Consider the following 18,445-nt stretch of genomic DNA (forward strand, 5'->3'; position numbering starts at 1 on the left):
GAGATATAACTTATTCAGTTTAAATGGTACAGAAGCAAACATGTAGATCAATCAAATGTATTTTATAAAGCTCTTTACAGTGCTTTACAGATACCCAAATCCCAAAGAGCAAGCAATTGAGATGCAGAAGGACAGTAGCTAAGAAAAAACTCCCCAGAAGGCAGGAACCTAAGAAGAAACCTAGAGAGGAACCAGGCTCGGAGGCGTGGCAAAGTCCTCTTCTGGCCGTGCCTTGGGGAAACTTTGAGTACATGTGACAATTAAGTCAAGATGGTTATTCAAGATGTTCACAGATTACCAGCAAGGTCAAGCAATAACCACAGTGGATATAGAGGGTGGAACAGTTCAACACCTCAGGAGTCAATGTCAGTTGGCTTTTCAGAGAGAGAGAACACCTCAGGTGTCAATGTCAGTTGGCTTTTCAGAGAGAGAGAACACCTCAGGTGTCAATGTCAGTTGGCTTTTCAGAGAGAGAGAACACCTCAGGTGTCAATGTCAGTTGGCTTTTCAGAGAGAGAGAACACCTCAGGTGTCAATGTCAGTTGGCTTTTCAGAGAGAGAGAACACCTCAGGTGTCAATGTCAGTTGGCTTTTTAGAGAGAGAGAACACCTCAGGTGTCAATGTCAGTTGGCTTTTCAGAGTGGACTGTGTCACCACAGCAGCAAGATTTGTGACCTGTTGCCACTAAAAAGCGCAACCAGTGGAGCACAAAAACCATTGTAAATACAACCTATATTTATCTGTTTATTTTCCCTTTCACACTTCAACTATTTGTTACAACAGTTACAACACTGTACATAGACAATAATAACATTAACATTTCTATATTATTTTAAAACTTTGAGTAATGTTTACTGCTAATTTCTAATTGCTTATTTCCCTTTAGTTTATTGTCTATTCCACTTGCTTTGGCAATGTACATTTTACATTTAGTCATTTAGCAGATGCTCTTATCCAGAGCGACTTACAGGAGCAATTAGGGTTAAGTGCCTTGCTCAAGGGCACAGACAGATTTTTCACCTAGTTGGCTCGGGGATTAGAACCAGCGACCTTTCGGTTACTGGCACTACGCTCTTAACCACTAAGCTACCTGCCGCCATGTTTCCCATGCAAATAAAGCCATTTGAGAGAGAGAGGATCAGCAATACAACTAGGTGGACTGGTGACAGAGACAGCCAGGAGTAGTCAGGCCAGGTAGTCCTGAGGCATGGTTGGGTTCAGGCCCTCCGGGAGGGGAGACAGAAAGAGAACAATTAGAGAGAGCATGCCTAAGAATGCACAGTATACCAGATAGGACAGACTGACCCTAGACCCTAGGCATTCAACTTTAAAGACAATTTTCACCGCTGCTATTTCACAGTATATGTCCATGAATATGTTATTAACATATATGTGTAATAAAAATCTAGATTTTCCTCACTACACGCAAATAAGAGCGTTTCTGCATCTCACCGGTAGAAACGGGCCATCTACATTTACTGGTTGAAAATATATATAGGCATAAAGTTAGCAGTGTGGTTATGGTTAAGGTAAAAATCACATTTTAAGAAGAGAAATAGTAGAAATAGGCGGGGTTTATGACTTTGTGGCTGTGGTAACAACCAAGTGGATCCAGTTGAGAATGGGCGTCAACAGCTTTTATTTTTGTGTCGACAACAACCGTTACATTTAGTCATGGTGTGGTGCTCAGTACCTGGATGTGCAAACTACAAGCAAGCACAGGCTGCTGGAGTAACGTTTCATCGGTTACCTGTCAGAGATATTACTCGTAGCCGAAAGTGGTTGGCGGCAATAAAGAACGCTGCCTATGATGTGAATACTGCACTGGAGAAATATCCAAATGTCCGTGTTTGTAGCCAGCACTTTCAGCCAGAGGATTTCGAAACTGACCTGAAGTCTCAATTGATGGGGTTGCCAGGTCGTCGAACGTTGAAAAGTGAAGCTATTCCATCGATTTTCCCTTTCACTTCAAAGAGGAAGGCATCCGATCAGCCAACATCAGCGCAGCAGAAAAGAAGTCGAGCTGAGGTAACGCGCAGCTAGTTAAGCTAACTACAGCTAGCGAACTTTTTTTTTTTTAAATCTAGCTAAACCAAAATATAGCTAGTTTTCATAACACGCTGGCTAAACATTCCAAAGCAAACCAACGTAATTAGCCAGCTGATACCTGGCGACGTGATTTGTAACTTTGCAAGCTAACGTAAACTACGTTAGGTTACGGAGTCGCTGTGTAGTCGCGCGTCAGCCAGGCTACTCTACTGCAGGTTTGTCACTACACTAGTTACCACAGCCACAAAGTCTAAATTGGCTATTTTGTAAACAAAAATGAGTTTTTTTGGTCTTAATTTAAGGTTAGGCATACGGTTAGCATACATTTGAGAAATGGGCGGGGTTTATTAATATGTGGCTGTGGTAACTAGGGACGACCAAATATTAGTGGACATGACCCGGAAGTAAAGCGGAAGGGGCGTTTACGTGGGGCTAGCCCGAAAACTCGCTCGCCTAGCAGTTACGAACAACGCGTTGAGTAGTTCAACCTGTAATCTCAGAATTTCTCTAGACTATATTTTTGTGTCATAATGCCCGTGTGGTGTTCTGTGCCTTACTGTGTTAATTACAAACAAGCGCAAAAAGAAGGAGTGATCTTTCACCGTTTACCTACCGGAGATATACCCCGATGCCGCCAGTGGCTCGCGGCTATCAAGAATACTGTTTACGATGTCAACACACCAGTGGCCAAGTATCAAAACATCCGGGTATGTAGTCAGCATTTTCGGCTAGAAGATTATTTGAGGGATTATCAATCTGAATTGATGGGGAAGCCAAATCGACGGAAGCTAAAACGTGATGCGATACCATCGGTTTTTACCTTTACAACAAAACGGAAGACATCCGATCAACCAACACCAGCGCAGAAGAAAAGATCTCGATTAGAGGTAACCTAGCCTATTTTTATTTTATTTTTTATTTCACCTTTATTTAACCAGTTAAGCCAGTTGAGAACAAGTTCTCATTTACAACTGCGACCTGGCCAAGATAAAGCAAAGCAGTGCGATAAAAACAACAACAACACAGAATTACATATGGAATAAACAAAAACATACAGTCAATAACACAATAGAAATTATAGAACATCTATATACAGTGTGTGCAAATGTAGTAAGTTATGGAGGTAAGGCAATAAATAGGCCATAGTGCAAAATAATTACAATTTAGTATTAACACGAGTGATAGATGTGCAGAAGATGATGTGCAAATAGAGATACTGGTGTGCAAATGAGCAAAATAAATAACAATATAGGGATGAGGTAGTTGGGTGGGCTAATTACAGATGGGCTGTGTACAGGTGCAGTGATCAGTAAGCTGCTCTGACAACTGATGCTTAGTTAGTGAGGGAGATAAGAGTCTCCAGCTTCAGAGATTTTTGCAGTTCGTTCAGTCATTGGCAGCAGAGAACTGGAAGGAATGGCGGCCAAAGGAGGTGTTGGCTTTGGGGATGACCAGTGAGATATACCTGCTGGAGCGCATACTACGGGTGGGTGTTGCTATGGTGACCAATGAGCTAAGATAAGGCGGGGATTTGCCTAGCAGTGATTTATAGATGACTTGGAGCCAGTGGGTTTGGCGACGAATATGTAGTGAGGGCCAGCCAACGAGAGCGTACAGGTCACAATGGTGGGTAGTATATGGGGCTTTGGTGACAAAACGGATGGCACTGTGATAGACTACATCCAATTTGCTGAGTAGAGTGTTGGAGGCTATTTTGTAAATGACATCGCCGAAGTCAAGGATCGGTAGGATAGTCCGTTTTACGAGGGCATGTTTGGCAGCATGAGTGAAGGAGGCTTTGTTGCGAAATAGGAAACCGATTCTAGATTTAACTTTTGATTGGAGATTCTTAATGGGAGTCTGGAAGGAGAGTTTACAGTCTAACCAGACACCTAGGTATTTGTAGTTGTCCACATATTCTAAGTCAGACCCGCCGAGAGTAGTGATTCTAGGCGGGCGGGCGGGTGCAAGCAGCGTTCGATTGAAGAGCATGCATTTAGTTTTACTAGCATTTAAGAGTAATTGGGGGCTACGGAAGGAGTGTTGTATGGCATTGAAGCTCGTTTGGAGGTTTGTTAACACAGTGTCCAATGAAGGGCCAGAAGTATACAAAATGGTGTCGTCTGGGTAGAGGTGGATCTGAGAGTCACCTGCAGCAAGAGCGACATCATTGATATACACAGAGAATAGAGTCGGCCCGAGAATTGAACCCTGTGGCACCCCCATAGAGACTGCCAGAGGTCCAGACAACAGGCCCTCCGATTTGACACATTGAACTCTATCTGAGAAGTAGTTGGTGAACCAGGCGAGGCAGTCATTTGAGAAACCAAGGCTATTTAGTCTGCCAATAAGAATGCAGTGATTGACAGAGTCGAAAGCCTTGGCCAGGTCGATGAAGACTGCTGCGCATTCGAAATGGTCGGTGATCTGTTTGTTAACTTGGCTTTCAAATACTTTCCTAGACTAAATTAGCTAGTTACAGCTAACACTGTAGTCCTGTATTTAATGTCCCGGCCAAATCAACTGAAATCAACTCAGTTTGCTGAAGTTTGTATATTTTCCACCCTCTCTGCTCCAACCTTGCTGATCAGAAATTGTAATCTTGTTGTCTCCCGAGAGTCAGACGTGACTTCAGAATGTCAACAAATTAACCAAGATGGCGGCGCCCTTGCCTCGCATGCGATAGGATTCTAGCTAGCTAAAATGTGTCCCTAATTCATAAAACGTAAGCTGTAATTACATAGATTTAGTTGAGTTACAAATAGGTATTTACTATTTTAATTTTTTGTCAGTTTGCGAGAGTTTTGGAACCATGGTTGGCTGGTGGTGTACTGTTCCCAGTTGTAAAAAATATAAACAGGCCCTGGCAAAGGGGGTGATTTTTCATAGGATGTCCCTTGCTAGAGATATAAATATTGTAAACGTTTTATTTTTATTTTTATGGGGTGCAAGCAATGGTTAGCAGCAATTAACGTAAAATACCCCATGGATAAACCAATATCAAAATATGGTGGTATTTGCGTTTGTAGTCGGCAGAGGATTATGTAACCAGAGGATTATGTAAGAGATTTACAACGAAAGTTAATGGGAGAAAAGTTCTGTAAAAAAAAAAACACACTAAAAGCTGATGCAATTCCAAGAAAACAGACAAGCCAACTTCTGCACAAGAGAAGAAAAAACGCAGCTATCATCAAGTCTTCTTCTTCTTTAAGTTTTTATTGGCCGATTAAATTCCAAAAAGGTGTATTGCCGCCACCTACTGGGTGGGGTAAAAACTGAGCTACTTTAACAAAAATAAAAAATATTATTAAAAAAGTTAAGTTACTCCTTCACTTATTGAAATGTACTCAGATCCCTACACAGGCTCTGGGGTCTGAGAAGGGGGAGCATCTTCAGACGGTATTCCCTGCAATGTTTCAGCTGTGAAATCCTGGAGATCCAATAACCTTTTAGCTGCTTTCACAATGATTTCCAGTTTCTTAGATTTAGTTAGTTTGACCTGTACAATGAATCACCTGCACAATAAACACAACAAAATCAACCTTCTTCACCATTAGTGTTTCAAGCTCGCTCAACTGACTGAAATCACATGCTGTTGGTTATACATGTACTCCCGAGTGGCGCAGTGGTGCACTAGAGATCCTGGTTCGAATCCAGGCTCTGTCGTAGCCGGCCACGACCGGGAGACCCATGGGGCGGCGCACAATTGGCCCAGCGTCGTCCAGGGTAGGGGAGGGAATGGCCGGCAGGGATGTAGCTCAGTTGGTAGAGCATGGTGTTTGCAACACTAGGGTTGTGGGTTCGATTCCCACGGGGGGCCAGTATGAAAAAATAAAAAATATTGTATGCACTCACTAACTGTAAGTCGCTCTGGATAAGAGCGTCTGCTAAATGACTTAAATGTAAAATGTTATCCACTGCCATAGCGTCATCATCTCTACTCGTTGCTTCGACATTTTTAACTGCCTCTGCATAGGACACCTTCTCGACGGCCCTGATCCTTCCTACTTTGACATCCTTCACCCTAACAGGTCACCCTGGGAACTCTGGAACGTGAAATCCATCACAATTGCAACGCCGTACATCCTCGGACTCTTCGACAATGATTTTCCGTTTGCAAACACTTGACACGTGGCCAAACTTTTTACATTTATGACATTGAAGTAGCTTTTGTACATATGCTCACACTGCTTATCTCATATAGCCCAGCTTTACATGGGTCGGGAGAACTTGTTCATCAAACATCAATAATACAGAAAGGCTTTCCTCTGTCTTTCCATTCACAGTGTGGGTTAAGTGACGTGAATCAACTATTCCTGGCATGTTCATCTTTAATCCATGAAGCCTCAATATCCATCGAGACGCCACATATGACACCTTTTATCGGTGCCCAACTCCGATAGTCATAGCATTCCACTTCATGTGTCGATAATTTGAAAATCAACATCATACCACTCCTGGTCACTTCTGACTCCACTTCTCCCAATGCATCCTTCACCATCTTTGTGACCGCAAACGGGTTTCCCCAAAAAACATCCTTGCTCATGAATCGCACTCCACCTTTCAAAGTGTGTTGCATTATGAGTATAAAAATGGTCAGACTTGAGACTACATGTCGACTGCATGACCTTTACAACAACCATGTGATCAAAGGTCATGAACTTTCGACAGAAGTCGACTGGAAACGTCTGCAGATGCTCCTCACCAACTGCAGTGTGGGAGACAACCTTCTGTTTTTTTTGGAAGCAAAAGGCACTACATGCTCAGTTGGTAGAGCGTGGCGCTTGCAATGCCAGGGTTGTGGGTTCGATTCCCACAGGGGGGCAAGTATGAAAATGTATGCACTCACTAACTGTAAGTCGCTCTGGATAAGAGCGTCTGCTAAATGACTAAAATCTAAATGTAAAATGTCACCACCTATCATTGGTTATTATCAATGCTCGTTTACTGTTTTGGATGGGTGACTATTTAGAGCTTAAATACATATTCATCCTTACGATCTAATTACATAGGCCTACATGTGATCCAAATTTCTAACGTAAATAAATGAAATATCCTACTTTCGACAATATAGCTCATGTATTTTTCTAGATGTTAACTGTAATGTTGTATCATGTTATAGACTGTAAAAACACCAGGAAATCTGCTCCTAGTGATTTTTAATTTTGGAAATCTGTTCCCTAGTATTGCCATGCATCATAGAGAGACGTGACCGTATACAAATGTAAGCAAGGTTTGAAATATTATATCTGTTTAGGCTTCTTGCAGTCAATTTGCAGTCTACAAATTATTTGTCATTATGTTCTGGCCCCCCGACCGTCCGCTCAAGGAAAAATCGACCCGCGGCTGAATCTAGTTGGTGATCTCTGTACAGTGAGTGTTTTGTCCTTCATGTGATTGAATCACATTCTGTTCTTCACATGGTTACTGACAAAAGCAACGTAAAGGTTGAGAATTAAATAAATACACTGCAGGCTGTAGTGATGCTGACATGCAATCAATTACAACACAGTAAGAATCTTAGTGGACTCCATTTAATCACAGCTGTTACAATTCAGTGTTGCACATTCACAAATAATAATGAGGGCATGAAGTAATGGCAACAACAGAGCATATCTATGCAGCAAAACACATATGTTCTCATTCTAGTAGCCTATGAACTCACTATCTGGATATATTTTGAGAAAACCATCACAAAAATATTAAACCATTCTTGTGAATGTTAGAAAGGGCTTGGGCTGGTAACTAATTTCCTCATCATCAGGATATTAATTCCTTTGAACATGTTGATCATGTTCAGCTTCATGTAGAAGTAAAATTTCGATAGCATCAACTTCAACGACAATATCAAAGACGATTGTCGTGTTTCCTGGAAACAGCAGATGTAAAACACAAAAAAACTGAACAGCCAGAGGGATTACACAAAGAAATGAGGAGAGAAAAAAATATATCAAAAAAATTACACAAATCCACATTATATCAAATACAGACATGTAACGAATACATTTTTGACATTTAGTTCTGTATACGTTTTAATAGTGCTAAATAGTTTTCCAAACTTTTTCTTCATCAATTTTGATTTGTGTATGAAATATTTTCCTAATAAAATAAAGAGATTTATGACACACTGACGTTCAATTGTGGAATCAATGTAGTAAAATAATATGTCAAACTTAGATATTTCAATGGTTGTATGCATTTTGTTGCCAAGATATAGTTGTACATCAGTCCAGAACACCTCACTATGTAAACAATTACAAAATAAGTGTTCAATAGATTGTTTCTAGTTCACAAAAACTGCATTCACTAGTAACATCAGGTATATATTTAGAAATCAGGCTATTTACACGGGTTGAATCTGTGGATAATCTTAAAGGAGATCTCCTTTACTTTATTGGTCACCATAAATGTGTGTGGAGTGAGCCAAGCACGGCGCCAGTTTAAATCAAACGATGAAGCCCAATAAAATATAGCAGAAGGAATATAATTCCTGTAGCAATGATCCCTTAAAAAACAATTGTTGAATTTCCTATCTAGTAAACCTATGCCATTCACTTGGATATCGCTTACAATAGGAGATGTTCCAAAACATGCATTATTCTGAAGTAAAGATTTTATCCCACTAGGTATAGCTTTTATAACAGGGTCATATTCCCTGCTTGAAACCTCAAAGTTGTATCTTTCCATAAATTCTCTCCGTGTAAATAGATTTTCCACTAATACTAACTAATTGGCTGACCAGTTACAGTAAAATAACATCTTGTTTCTATGTAATATCGACCCATTATTCCATATAAAACATTTATGAGGTGAAAAGTTGTTTATACAGCAAAGCCTAGCACATTAAAGCCTGCTTGTGAAAAGTCGCCAATTTCACAGGAAGTTTACCCACAATATAGGGACATTGTAGTAAAAAATTAAGCCCTCCGAGCTTTTGAAAAACAAAATGAGGTATAATATTCCAGAAACTATGAGGATTTTTTTAAAAGTACCTTTTAACCCAGTTGACTTTTGATATGTGATTAAAGAGAGTGAAGTCTAAGACACTTTGACCGCCACCACAAACCCTGTTGGTGATAACATCTCTTTTTATCTTATGTGGTTTTTCCATATGAAGTTGTACAATAGCCTATCTAAGGTACAGCAAGTGGATTTGTGGATGAAAAAAGTGCCCCTCAGTTTTGGATAAAAGCACCCTCCATTGAAGACTTAAATCCATCCCTAACCATGAGGAAAATATATTTTTGATAGATTCAGTTACAGGATTCAAATTAAGATCATTCACAGCCTTAAGATTTTTGGTGATCTTTTCACTGAGGTAGGTTACAGTATCTTTTCAGAGATGTTACAATCTGCTGGATTGACAGCTCCTTTCAGAACAAACATCTCACATTTGGAAAGATTTAATACCAAACCTGAGAGTTTGGAGAACTGCTTCACAATATCCAATGCTAATCTATCTTGTGACACATTTTTCCAAAAAAGTGAGGTGTCATCCGCCAGTTGGGATATCTTGATCTCTCTGGCCTGGAATGTAATGCCTTCAAATTGACTTTGATAAACTAATGAGCATAAGGTTTGATAAACTAACAAAACAACAAAAAAAGTGAGATTGGACAACCTTGTCGTATTCCTTTGTAAATGTTAAACCTTGAGGATGTTCCATGACAGAGTTTGATACAGCTATTGCTAATAGCGTCAACAAAAAATTTACCAAACATCAAATGCTTAAGACAATCAAAGATAAAATGGTGACTTACGGTATCAAATGCTTTGTGAAAATCCAAAAATAAGATAACAGGGGAGTCATCCAATAGATCACAGTACTCAACCAACTCTTAACACCAGCCTCAGATTATTAGATATCTGGAGCCCTTTCATAAACCCTGATTGACATTCATCAATCAGATCATTCAAGCACAACTTCAACCTTTTTCGCAAAGATTGAGGCTATAATTTTGTAGTCGTTATTTAGGAGTGTGATTGGACGCCAATTATCAATAATTAAGAGATCCTTTTGTGGTTTAGGTATAAGACTAATAACCACTTGTTTCAGAGAGGCGGGCAGTTCTCCCTTCTTTATAGACTCTTTAAAGGTTTCAAGTAAGAATTGTGCTATTTCTTCAGAGAAGGTTTTGTAAAATTCAGAGGTTAATCCATCACAACCTGGAGACTTATTTTTTAATTGAGCAACCCCATATTGGATGTCCATAATGAATAAATCTTCACAACAAGACCGATTTGAATTCTTCACTAACAGTGTTAACATTCTCTATAGAATCAAGGAGATCCTTAGAGTCACTCAAACTGTTATCTAAGGAGTAAAGATTCTCATAAAACTTAGTGGTAAAGTCTGATACCAACTCTCTGTCCTCAGGAGGTTACCCCATTAACCTTACGTTTTCTAGTTCCCCTCTCCTCTTTTCCAAATTAAAAAAGTATCTACTGTTCTTTTCGCCTTTTTCAAGCCATTGTTTTCTGGATCTTATGAAGGCTCCTCTAGCCTTTTCCTCATAACATGTATCTAGTTGACACTGTAAATCATTCAATTTAGCTTTTTCGTTAAGATCAAGATGCTCAATCTCTGTGATATCAGCAATTTTCTTAGAGAGCTCAGCTACCTCACATCTCCTTCTTAAAGCCGTTTCCTGTAAGTAATACAGGCTGAGCGGATTATAAATTTCAGCAGTTCCCAATATTTCCCATATTCTGCATCGGAGGTAGCTAAATTACAGTAAACAGAAATTAGATTCTTAATCCCAAAAAAAAAAAATTCATCATGCAATAACAATGAGTTATTCAATTTCCAATAACCTCCAGAATATTTCTTCTCATCATTACTGCACATTCTCACAGTCAGCCATATTACTTTATGATCCATCAGGACTGCGGGCGGTATTTTTACCTCTACAGTATTGGGCTCAAGACTAGAGGTTATCACCCACAAGTCAATTCTTGATTTGTAGTGAACGATCTCTATTACTCCATGTGTACTGTTTCTCTCCAGGGTTTTTAACTCTCCATCTGTCAATTAAGTCCAGGCTTTGGCAGAAATTCACCAATTTATTCACACCAATGTTAGGCCTATGGGGCAATCTATCAGTCTCATTAGAATAAACCATATTAAAATCCCCACCAACTATAATCTGACTGGATGGATATTTTCTCAGAAGACTTTTAAGAATTTCCTCAATTTCCTCTAGAAGTAAGTTATTTGGAAGACTAGAACAGTATCCATATACATTACACAACACAAATAATCTGTCCATGTGCATGATGACCGCTACTAGCCAATGTCCATTGGTGTCCATTTGAGTAAACAAACATGTCCCTTTGAAATTGTGTGCTAAAATTACAACCCCAGCTGAATGATTAGTCCTGTGGGCCAAGAAAATGTCACTGCCCCACTGATTTTTCAAAAAATTATAATAATCTTTGCATGAATGTTTCTTGAACAAATACAAGATCTGCGTTGCAGTCCTTACAAAAAAAAGATTTCCTCTTTTTTTGATTGACATAAGCTTCAAATCCATATATACAAAATGGAAACAAAAATCCTATGCAATATCAACTCTACCCTCTCTATAAAAGGTGCTTCATATATGTATTAACATAAGTCTTAACTTGTAAACCATAACACCAGAATTCAAAACTAGAACGCTCAGTTTGTTGTGGGGAAGGGGCTACCTTGTAAGCCTACCGGCGGAGCAAATCAACCCGGTCAAATTTATTTTCCGTCGGCGAAAAAGGCTCCGATTCCCCTGTAGTATGCACCCATTCCTTGATTTCGGGCCTGTTGGATGAGAGGCCACAACTTTGCCTTTGCTGCCTTGTCTGTTGCAGTCAGGTCCTCACCGACTCAAAATGTTCTCTCTTTCAGAAAGGCACTTTCCTTTGCTTTCTTCCAAACTGCATCTCTCGCTGTGCGGAAAGCGAACTGGATGATGATCGAGCGGCTGCCGATGGCATCTTGCTTCTTCCCAATACGATGGGCGACATCCACAGCCATGTCCATATATCCTTCGGGGAAGTCCGGAGTCACACGGTTACAGATGTCACTTACTATGCCCTTCCCATGCTCACCATGGTCCCCGGGGACACCGTAAAGCCGTAGCCCCCACCTTCTCCGGTATCGCTCTGCTTCCGACAAGCGCTCTTGCATGTTGGCGATGGTCTTCTCCTGTGCAGTGCATTTATCAGAGGTTGCAGTGTTTGCACGTTTAAGCTCTTCTATACTCTTGTATGCATGATTCAGAGAGGTCTCGAGGTCAACGATTTTTGATGTGCTTTCGCGTGTCATTTTCTCCAGACCATCGGCTCTTTCGTTTATCTTTGCAGTGACAGCATCGATTATGTTGACCTGGAGTTCCCGCAAAGACAATTCTTTGTGTCTTTTTGGGTGCAGAACTATTGGCTGGAGTTTCTGAATCAACCGAATGTCCAGATTCCTCAGTTTCTTCTCCTGAGGAGTCGGGTGGTTTCTCTTCGGTGTGTGAGTGGTCAGCTAGCAGCAACCTTCTCCTGAGGAGTCAGGTGGTTTCTCTCCGGTGTATGAGTGGTCAGCTAGCAGCCTTCTCCTGAGGAGTCAGGTGGTTTCTCTCTGGTGTGTGAGTGGTCAGCTAGCAACTGCCTTCTCCTGAGGAGTCAGGTGGTTTCTCTCTGGTGTGTGAGTGGTCAGCAGCAGAGTCAGGTGGTTTCTCTCTGGTGTGTGAGTGGTCAGCAGCAGAGTCAGGTGGTTTCTCTCTGGTGTGTGAGTGGTCAACAACAGTCAGGTGGTTTCTCTCTGGTGTGTGAGTGGTCAGCAGCAGAGTCGGGTGGTTTCTCTCTGGTGTGTGAGTGGTCAACAACAGAGTCAGGTGGTTTCTCTCTGGTGTGTGAGTGGTCAACAACAGAGTCAGGTGGTTTCTCTCTGGTGTGTGAGTGGTCAACAACAGTCAGGTGGTTTCTCTCTGGTGTGTGAGTGGTCAGCAGCAGAGTCGGGTGGTTTCTCTCTGGTGTGTGAGTGGTCAACAACAGAGTCAGGTGGTTTCTCTCTGGTGTGTGAGTGGTCAACAACAGAGTCAGGTGGTTTCTCTCTGGTGTGTGAGTGGTCAACAACAGAGTCGGGTGGTTTCTCTCTGGTGTGAGTGGTCAACAACAGAGTCGGGTGGTTTCTCTCTGGTGTGTGAGTGGTCAACAACAGAGTCAGGTGGTTTCTCTCTGGTGTGTGAGTGGTCAACAACAGAGTCAGGTGGTTTCTCTCTGGTGTGTGAGTGGTCAGCAGCAGCCTTCTCCTCCCTTTGCTCTTTCGCACGTTTTTCTTCCATTTTGCCAAGTTTCAGATCAAATGAGCGTCTACTTAGCGTTGTTCTCTGTTGTGTTGACTATAAACCGGGTTTTGTTACATTTTATCCCTCTCAAATTTACTTCAATGTAAGGTTACTCGGAGCAAGATATTATCCCGTCTGCACTCACCGCCATCTTATCCCGTCTGTACTCACCGCCATCTTCTGCAACCTCAGATGTCCAACTTGCTGCCGGTGCATATGTACCTACCCCGACTTTACTTGTCGACTTCCGTCTACAGTCGGCTTCTTTCGCCTTACCACTCAAAAGTGCCCAATCAGTTCACTGTTTTGTGTGAGACAGTCATATCAGGCTGGATTCATCAAGTGGTGTCAGTTACTCTTGCCAGCCTATCAGGGCCCGGTTTCCCAAAAGCATTTTAAGGCTAAGTTCAATCGTTAGAACCTTCGTAGGAGCATCGTTAAATCTCTCTCGCTGTTTCCCAAAACCATCTTTATTAACGTTGCACTTGAAAGCGTTCGTACGCTAACGCCTGCCTCAGACCACTTGTAGAACAGCTAAGTGCGTCGTTTTGCCCTCCCGCATCACTTTATAGACCAAACGGAATCACATGGCTTTATCCGTCTCTCTGTGACCACGGTGACTTCAGAACAAAGTTAACTACAAATTCAAAGTTGCCAATGTCTTGCAATTGATACAAACAAGCGAAGTATAAAAATATGCTTCAAATGAAAACCGAGATGACTACATTAAAAATATAAACAGTAGGCTATGTGCCTATTTCAATCATATTGAAAAACATTTAATGTTCAATCAGTTTTCTATTTTGCTACTGTCTGTAATTTGTCTCAATATCTTTCATGATTTGTAGCCTAACGTGCGCAATGATGTGCCGAATCGGTGATTTAGTGCATTTTTATTGGGGTAAGCATTAGAATAAGCCGCCTCAATATTTGCAGCCATAGGTGGTAATAGGAGCTGATCCGTCATCAGTATTGTGGAATAATTATCATGTTAAGGTAAGATTTGAATGGAGAAAGCTGATCCGAGAGCAGCATTCACTTTCTTTCGATCCTATCAGTATCGACACGCTCCAACGATGCACTTAGTGAACGTTCTCTCTGCGTGGTGTCAATTTTTATTTGCCACATGCACCGAATACAACAGGTGTAGACCTTACAGTGAAATGCTTACTTACAAGCCCTTAACCAACAATGCAGTTTTTTTAGAAGAAAAAAAGTGTTAAGTAAAAAAAAAAAAATTGCAAATAATTAAAGAGCAGCAGTAAAATAAAATAACAGTAGGGAGGCTATATACAGGGGGGTACCGGTACAGAGTCAATGTGTGGGGGCACCGGTTAGTCAAGGTAATTGAGGTAATATGTACATGTGGGAGAGTTACAGTAAGTATGCATACATAATAAACAGAGTAGCAGCAGTGTAAAAGAGGGGGTTGGGGGGGGGCATGCAAATATTCCAGGTAGCCATGATTAGCTGTTCAGCAGTCTTATGGATTGGAGGTAGAAACTGTTAAGAAGCCTTTTGGACCTAGACTTGGCGCTCCGGTACCACTTGCCGTGCAGTAGCAGAGAGAACAGTCTATGACTAGGATGGCTGGAATTTTTAGGGCCTTCCTCTGACACCGCCTGGTATAGAGGTCCTGGATGGCAGGAAGCTTGGCCCCAGTGATGTACTGGGCAATACGCACTACCCTCTGTAGTGCCTTGCGGTCGGATACAGAGCAGTTGCTATACCAGGCGGTAATGCAACCAGTCAGGATGCTCTCAATGGTGCAGCTGTAGAACTTTTTGAGGATCTGAGGACCCATGCCAAATCTTTTCAGTCTCCTGAGGGGGAATAGGCTTTGTCGTGCCCTCTTCACGACTGTCTTGGTGTGTTTGGACCATGATAGTTCGTTGGTGATGTGGCCACCAAGGAACTTGAAGCTCTCAACCTGTTCCACTACAGCCCCGTCGATGAGAATGGGGGCGTGCTCAGTCCTCTTTTTTTCCCCCTGTAGTCCACAATCATCTCCTTTGTCTTGATCACGTTGAGGGAGAGGTTGTTATCCTGGCACCACACGGCCAGGTCTCTGACCTCCTCCCTATAGGCTGTCTCATCGTTGTCGGTGATCAGGCCTACCTCGTAAGCCTACGTTCCATCGCTATCGGGAAACCGGGCCCAGACTGTCTTGTCAGCTCACACCCAGGGAGTCGGCCAATACATTCTATGATGATTATTTAATCATAACTTTGTATTTTCTTTACAGTATCTGAAGAGTATTGAAGCTCTCATCACTCCAGAGGTGAGTCGGTGCCATATCAGCCACTACATTAGTTACTGTTTAATATAACACATAACCTAGCCCTACCTCATTACTGTAGGAACTGATGGATGTTGCCATCCCTGTTTGAGGTCATGTTTATGCGTTCCAAATGGCACCCTATATAGGGCAATACTTTTGACCAGAGTCCTCTGGGCACTATAAAGGGTGCCATTTGGGACGCAGTCGTTGACATGTTTACTGGGATGTCTTTACAATGAAAAGTGATCACAGATGTACCTATACAGGTGGCTCCAATATTGCCAGGGAGGAAGAATAAAGGTCAGTATAAAGTAACTCAGCATTATCCACATTCTTGTCAGTGGTAAACAGCACTCACGTTTTCTTCATGTTTTTCTGTCTTGTATATATTTTTGCAAATATCTTTGAATAGTTAACTAAACGTTTTCTGCATCGTACTGGTCACCGTCTTGTCTTCTTTTTCTTCCACCGATCTTATCTCACTTCATATTTTTCTAAAATATGAACACTGGTGAAATTGTACAGGCATCTTTTTTCATTCCACTTCAAGCAAAGGTGGTAAAATGGGCGTGACGATCCCACTTAGTTTTCCAGTGAGAATGACAATGAAGACCGGTAGAATTTCTGTCCCATAGAATGTTATTGATGTTCCAATGTGAATGTCCACAGGTGTTCTGACGCGCCCACGTGTCCAGGATTCTGGAACCAGCATTGACATCACACCTGAGTACGTTCAAATAATCCCACGACTTCTTTCTTATTGTCACTTAACAATCCTACAGCCCAGATGTATTTGGTCATTGACTGTCCATTTTTGAAAGTGTTTAGTGTGGAGATTGTAAGATTGCGGTAGGATTTTAAAACCCCTCCACGTTGCTTCCCCTCCACCCACAGGAGGGCAGATGTGTGTGTGAACAGAGACTGTCTGCTGCAGCTCTTCATACTCTGTGAGAGGTGTGGCTGCGACTGTGATGCCAGGATCGAGGATGAACTGGGTTGCTTCTCTGTCGTTCAGACGTGCCCGTTCTGCAGTCACCACAGGAAGTGGATGAGCCAGCCCTCTTTTGCCCAGGAAACCTGTGGATTGAATGAAGAGGTGGGTCATTTAGTCATTTACCTCCGTGACACTACCACACAAATGCACGGGATACAGTGTAGTGTACACAGTACGATGAAATGCAAACTCTGCACACAACATTCTGAACAAGATGCAGACATGCCTGTAATCCATAATAATTGTATTTGTTTTCCTTTCCTAAGGCGGTTGGAGGGGCATTGTTCCAGCCATGTGAAGACAGAGACCCGGACCTGGAGAACATTTGCTTGACTATGGAAATCACTGAGGAGTTGTGTGAACATGATGGTCGGTCCTCGGACGAGGAGAGTGAGGAGGACGAAAAGCCCAAGAAGCTGAATAAGCAGGAGAGATCAGATGAGACCGAGTGGGAGCCGTCTGATGAGGAAGACATTGTAATGGACTCTGATTCTTCTGAGGATTTGGAAACGGCAGGTTCCTCTGGTCTAACAGAAGAGGCCAACATTGATAATTGTCAGACCGGAATAGAGAAAGAAGAGAGACTTGTGGAGTGGTGCACTGACTGTGGAGCCGAGCCTGTACTCGCCTGCACCACACAGCGCCATAAGAAGCTGTACGCCTGTGGTGTGTGTGTGAGTGAGGTCCAACAAGCTGTTGGATTTGACCAATTCTACATGCGCTTCGAGGACCCGGCCAGCTTCAAGGAACATGTACGACGTCAACACAACACAAAACCTCATTGGTTGCTCTGTACAGACTGCGGCATCTTTCCTCACAAGAAGGACCATTCGTGTGAGCACAAGATCAAGAAATTCCGCTGTGTAGACTGTGGTAAGCGCTGTAGGACTGAAATGGGTATCAAGATCCACAGGCGCCTCCACCACCCTGCCCATGTTTACCCCTGTAAGTTCTGCCTGCAGCCATTCAAAACCAGGTCGGACAAACTGACACACGAGGCAAGACATCAGGATGAGAACTCTCCCTACCAGTGCTCAGAATGCTCCCAAAGATTTGATGACCTAATGGCAAGGAACAGCCACCTACGAACCCACAGCCATCTGAATAGAAACATCTGCCACACTTGTTACAAAGAATTTTCTAACAAAAACCATCTGGAGAGGCACATGATTATTCACACAAGGCAGAAGCCCCACATGTGCCAGGTCTGCCAACAGTCCTTCAACCAAGCGAGCCACCTCAAGTCCCACATGCGCCTCCACACAGGGGAGAGGCCCTTCAAGTGCCAGCAGTGTGAGAAATGCTTCAATCACAATGTCAGTCTGAAGAACCACGTCCAACGCTATCATGGCCCTGGGGAGAGTACCACAAGCTGAGGAAGAGGAGAGTACCACAAGCTGGGGAAGAGGAGAGTACCACAAGCTGAGGAAGAGGAGAGTACCACAAGCTGAGGAAGAGGAGAGTACCACAAGCTGAGGAAGAGGAGAGTACCACAAGCTGAGGAAGAGGAGAGTAACACAAGCTGAGGAAGAGGAGAGTACCACAAGCTGAGGAAGAGGAGAGTACCACAAGCTGAGGAAGAGGAGAGTACCACAAGCTGAGGAAGAGGAGAGTACCACAAGCTGAGGAAGAGGAGAGTACCACAAGCTGAGGAAGAGGAGAGTACCACAAGCTGAGGAAGAGGAGAGTACCACAAGCTGAGGAAGAGGAGAGTACCACAAGCTGAGGAAGAGGAGAGTACCACAAGCTGAGGAAGAGGAGAGTACCACAAGCTGAGGAAGAGAGAGTACCACAAGCTGAGGAAGAGGAGA

The 18,445-nt window shown here is 42.4% G+C and overlaps 1 protein-coding gene across 2 annotated transcripts; it reads left to right on the forward strand.

Moving 5' to 3' along the window:
• Positions 1-1,195: 1,195 nt before the first annotated feature.
• LOC121535429 (zinc finger protein 502) lies at positions 1,196-18,132 on the forward strand. 2 transcript variants are annotated; one of them, XM_041842487.2, is made up of 6 exons: positions 1,196-2,029; positions 15,605-15,640; positions 15,907-15,940; positions 16,310-16,367; positions 16,535-16,736; positions 16,901-18,132. In XM_041842487.2, exons 1-6 carry the CDS (start codon positions 1,676-1,678, stop codon positions 18,008-18,010), a joined length of 1,794 nt encoding a protein of 597 aa, XP_041698421.1. In that variant the 5' UTR covers positions 1,196-1,675; the 3' UTR covers positions 18,011-18,132. The 2 variants fall into 2 exon arrangements, with proteins under 2 accessions (XP_041698421.1, XP_041698420.1); XM_041842486.2 differs by lacking the exon at positions 1,196-2,029 and adding an exon at positions 2,056-2,937.
• The last annotated feature ends 313 nt before the right edge of the window (positions 18,133-18,445 follow it).

The sequence above is a fragment of the Coregonus clupeaformis genome, chromosome 21, assembly GCF_020615455.1.
Source record: "Coregonus clupeaformis isolate EN_2021a chromosome 21, ASM2061545v1, whole genome shotgun sequence".
Classification (NCBI taxonomy): Eukaryota; Metazoa; Chordata; class Actinopteri; order Salmoniformes; family Salmonidae; genus Coregonus; species Coregonus clupeaformis.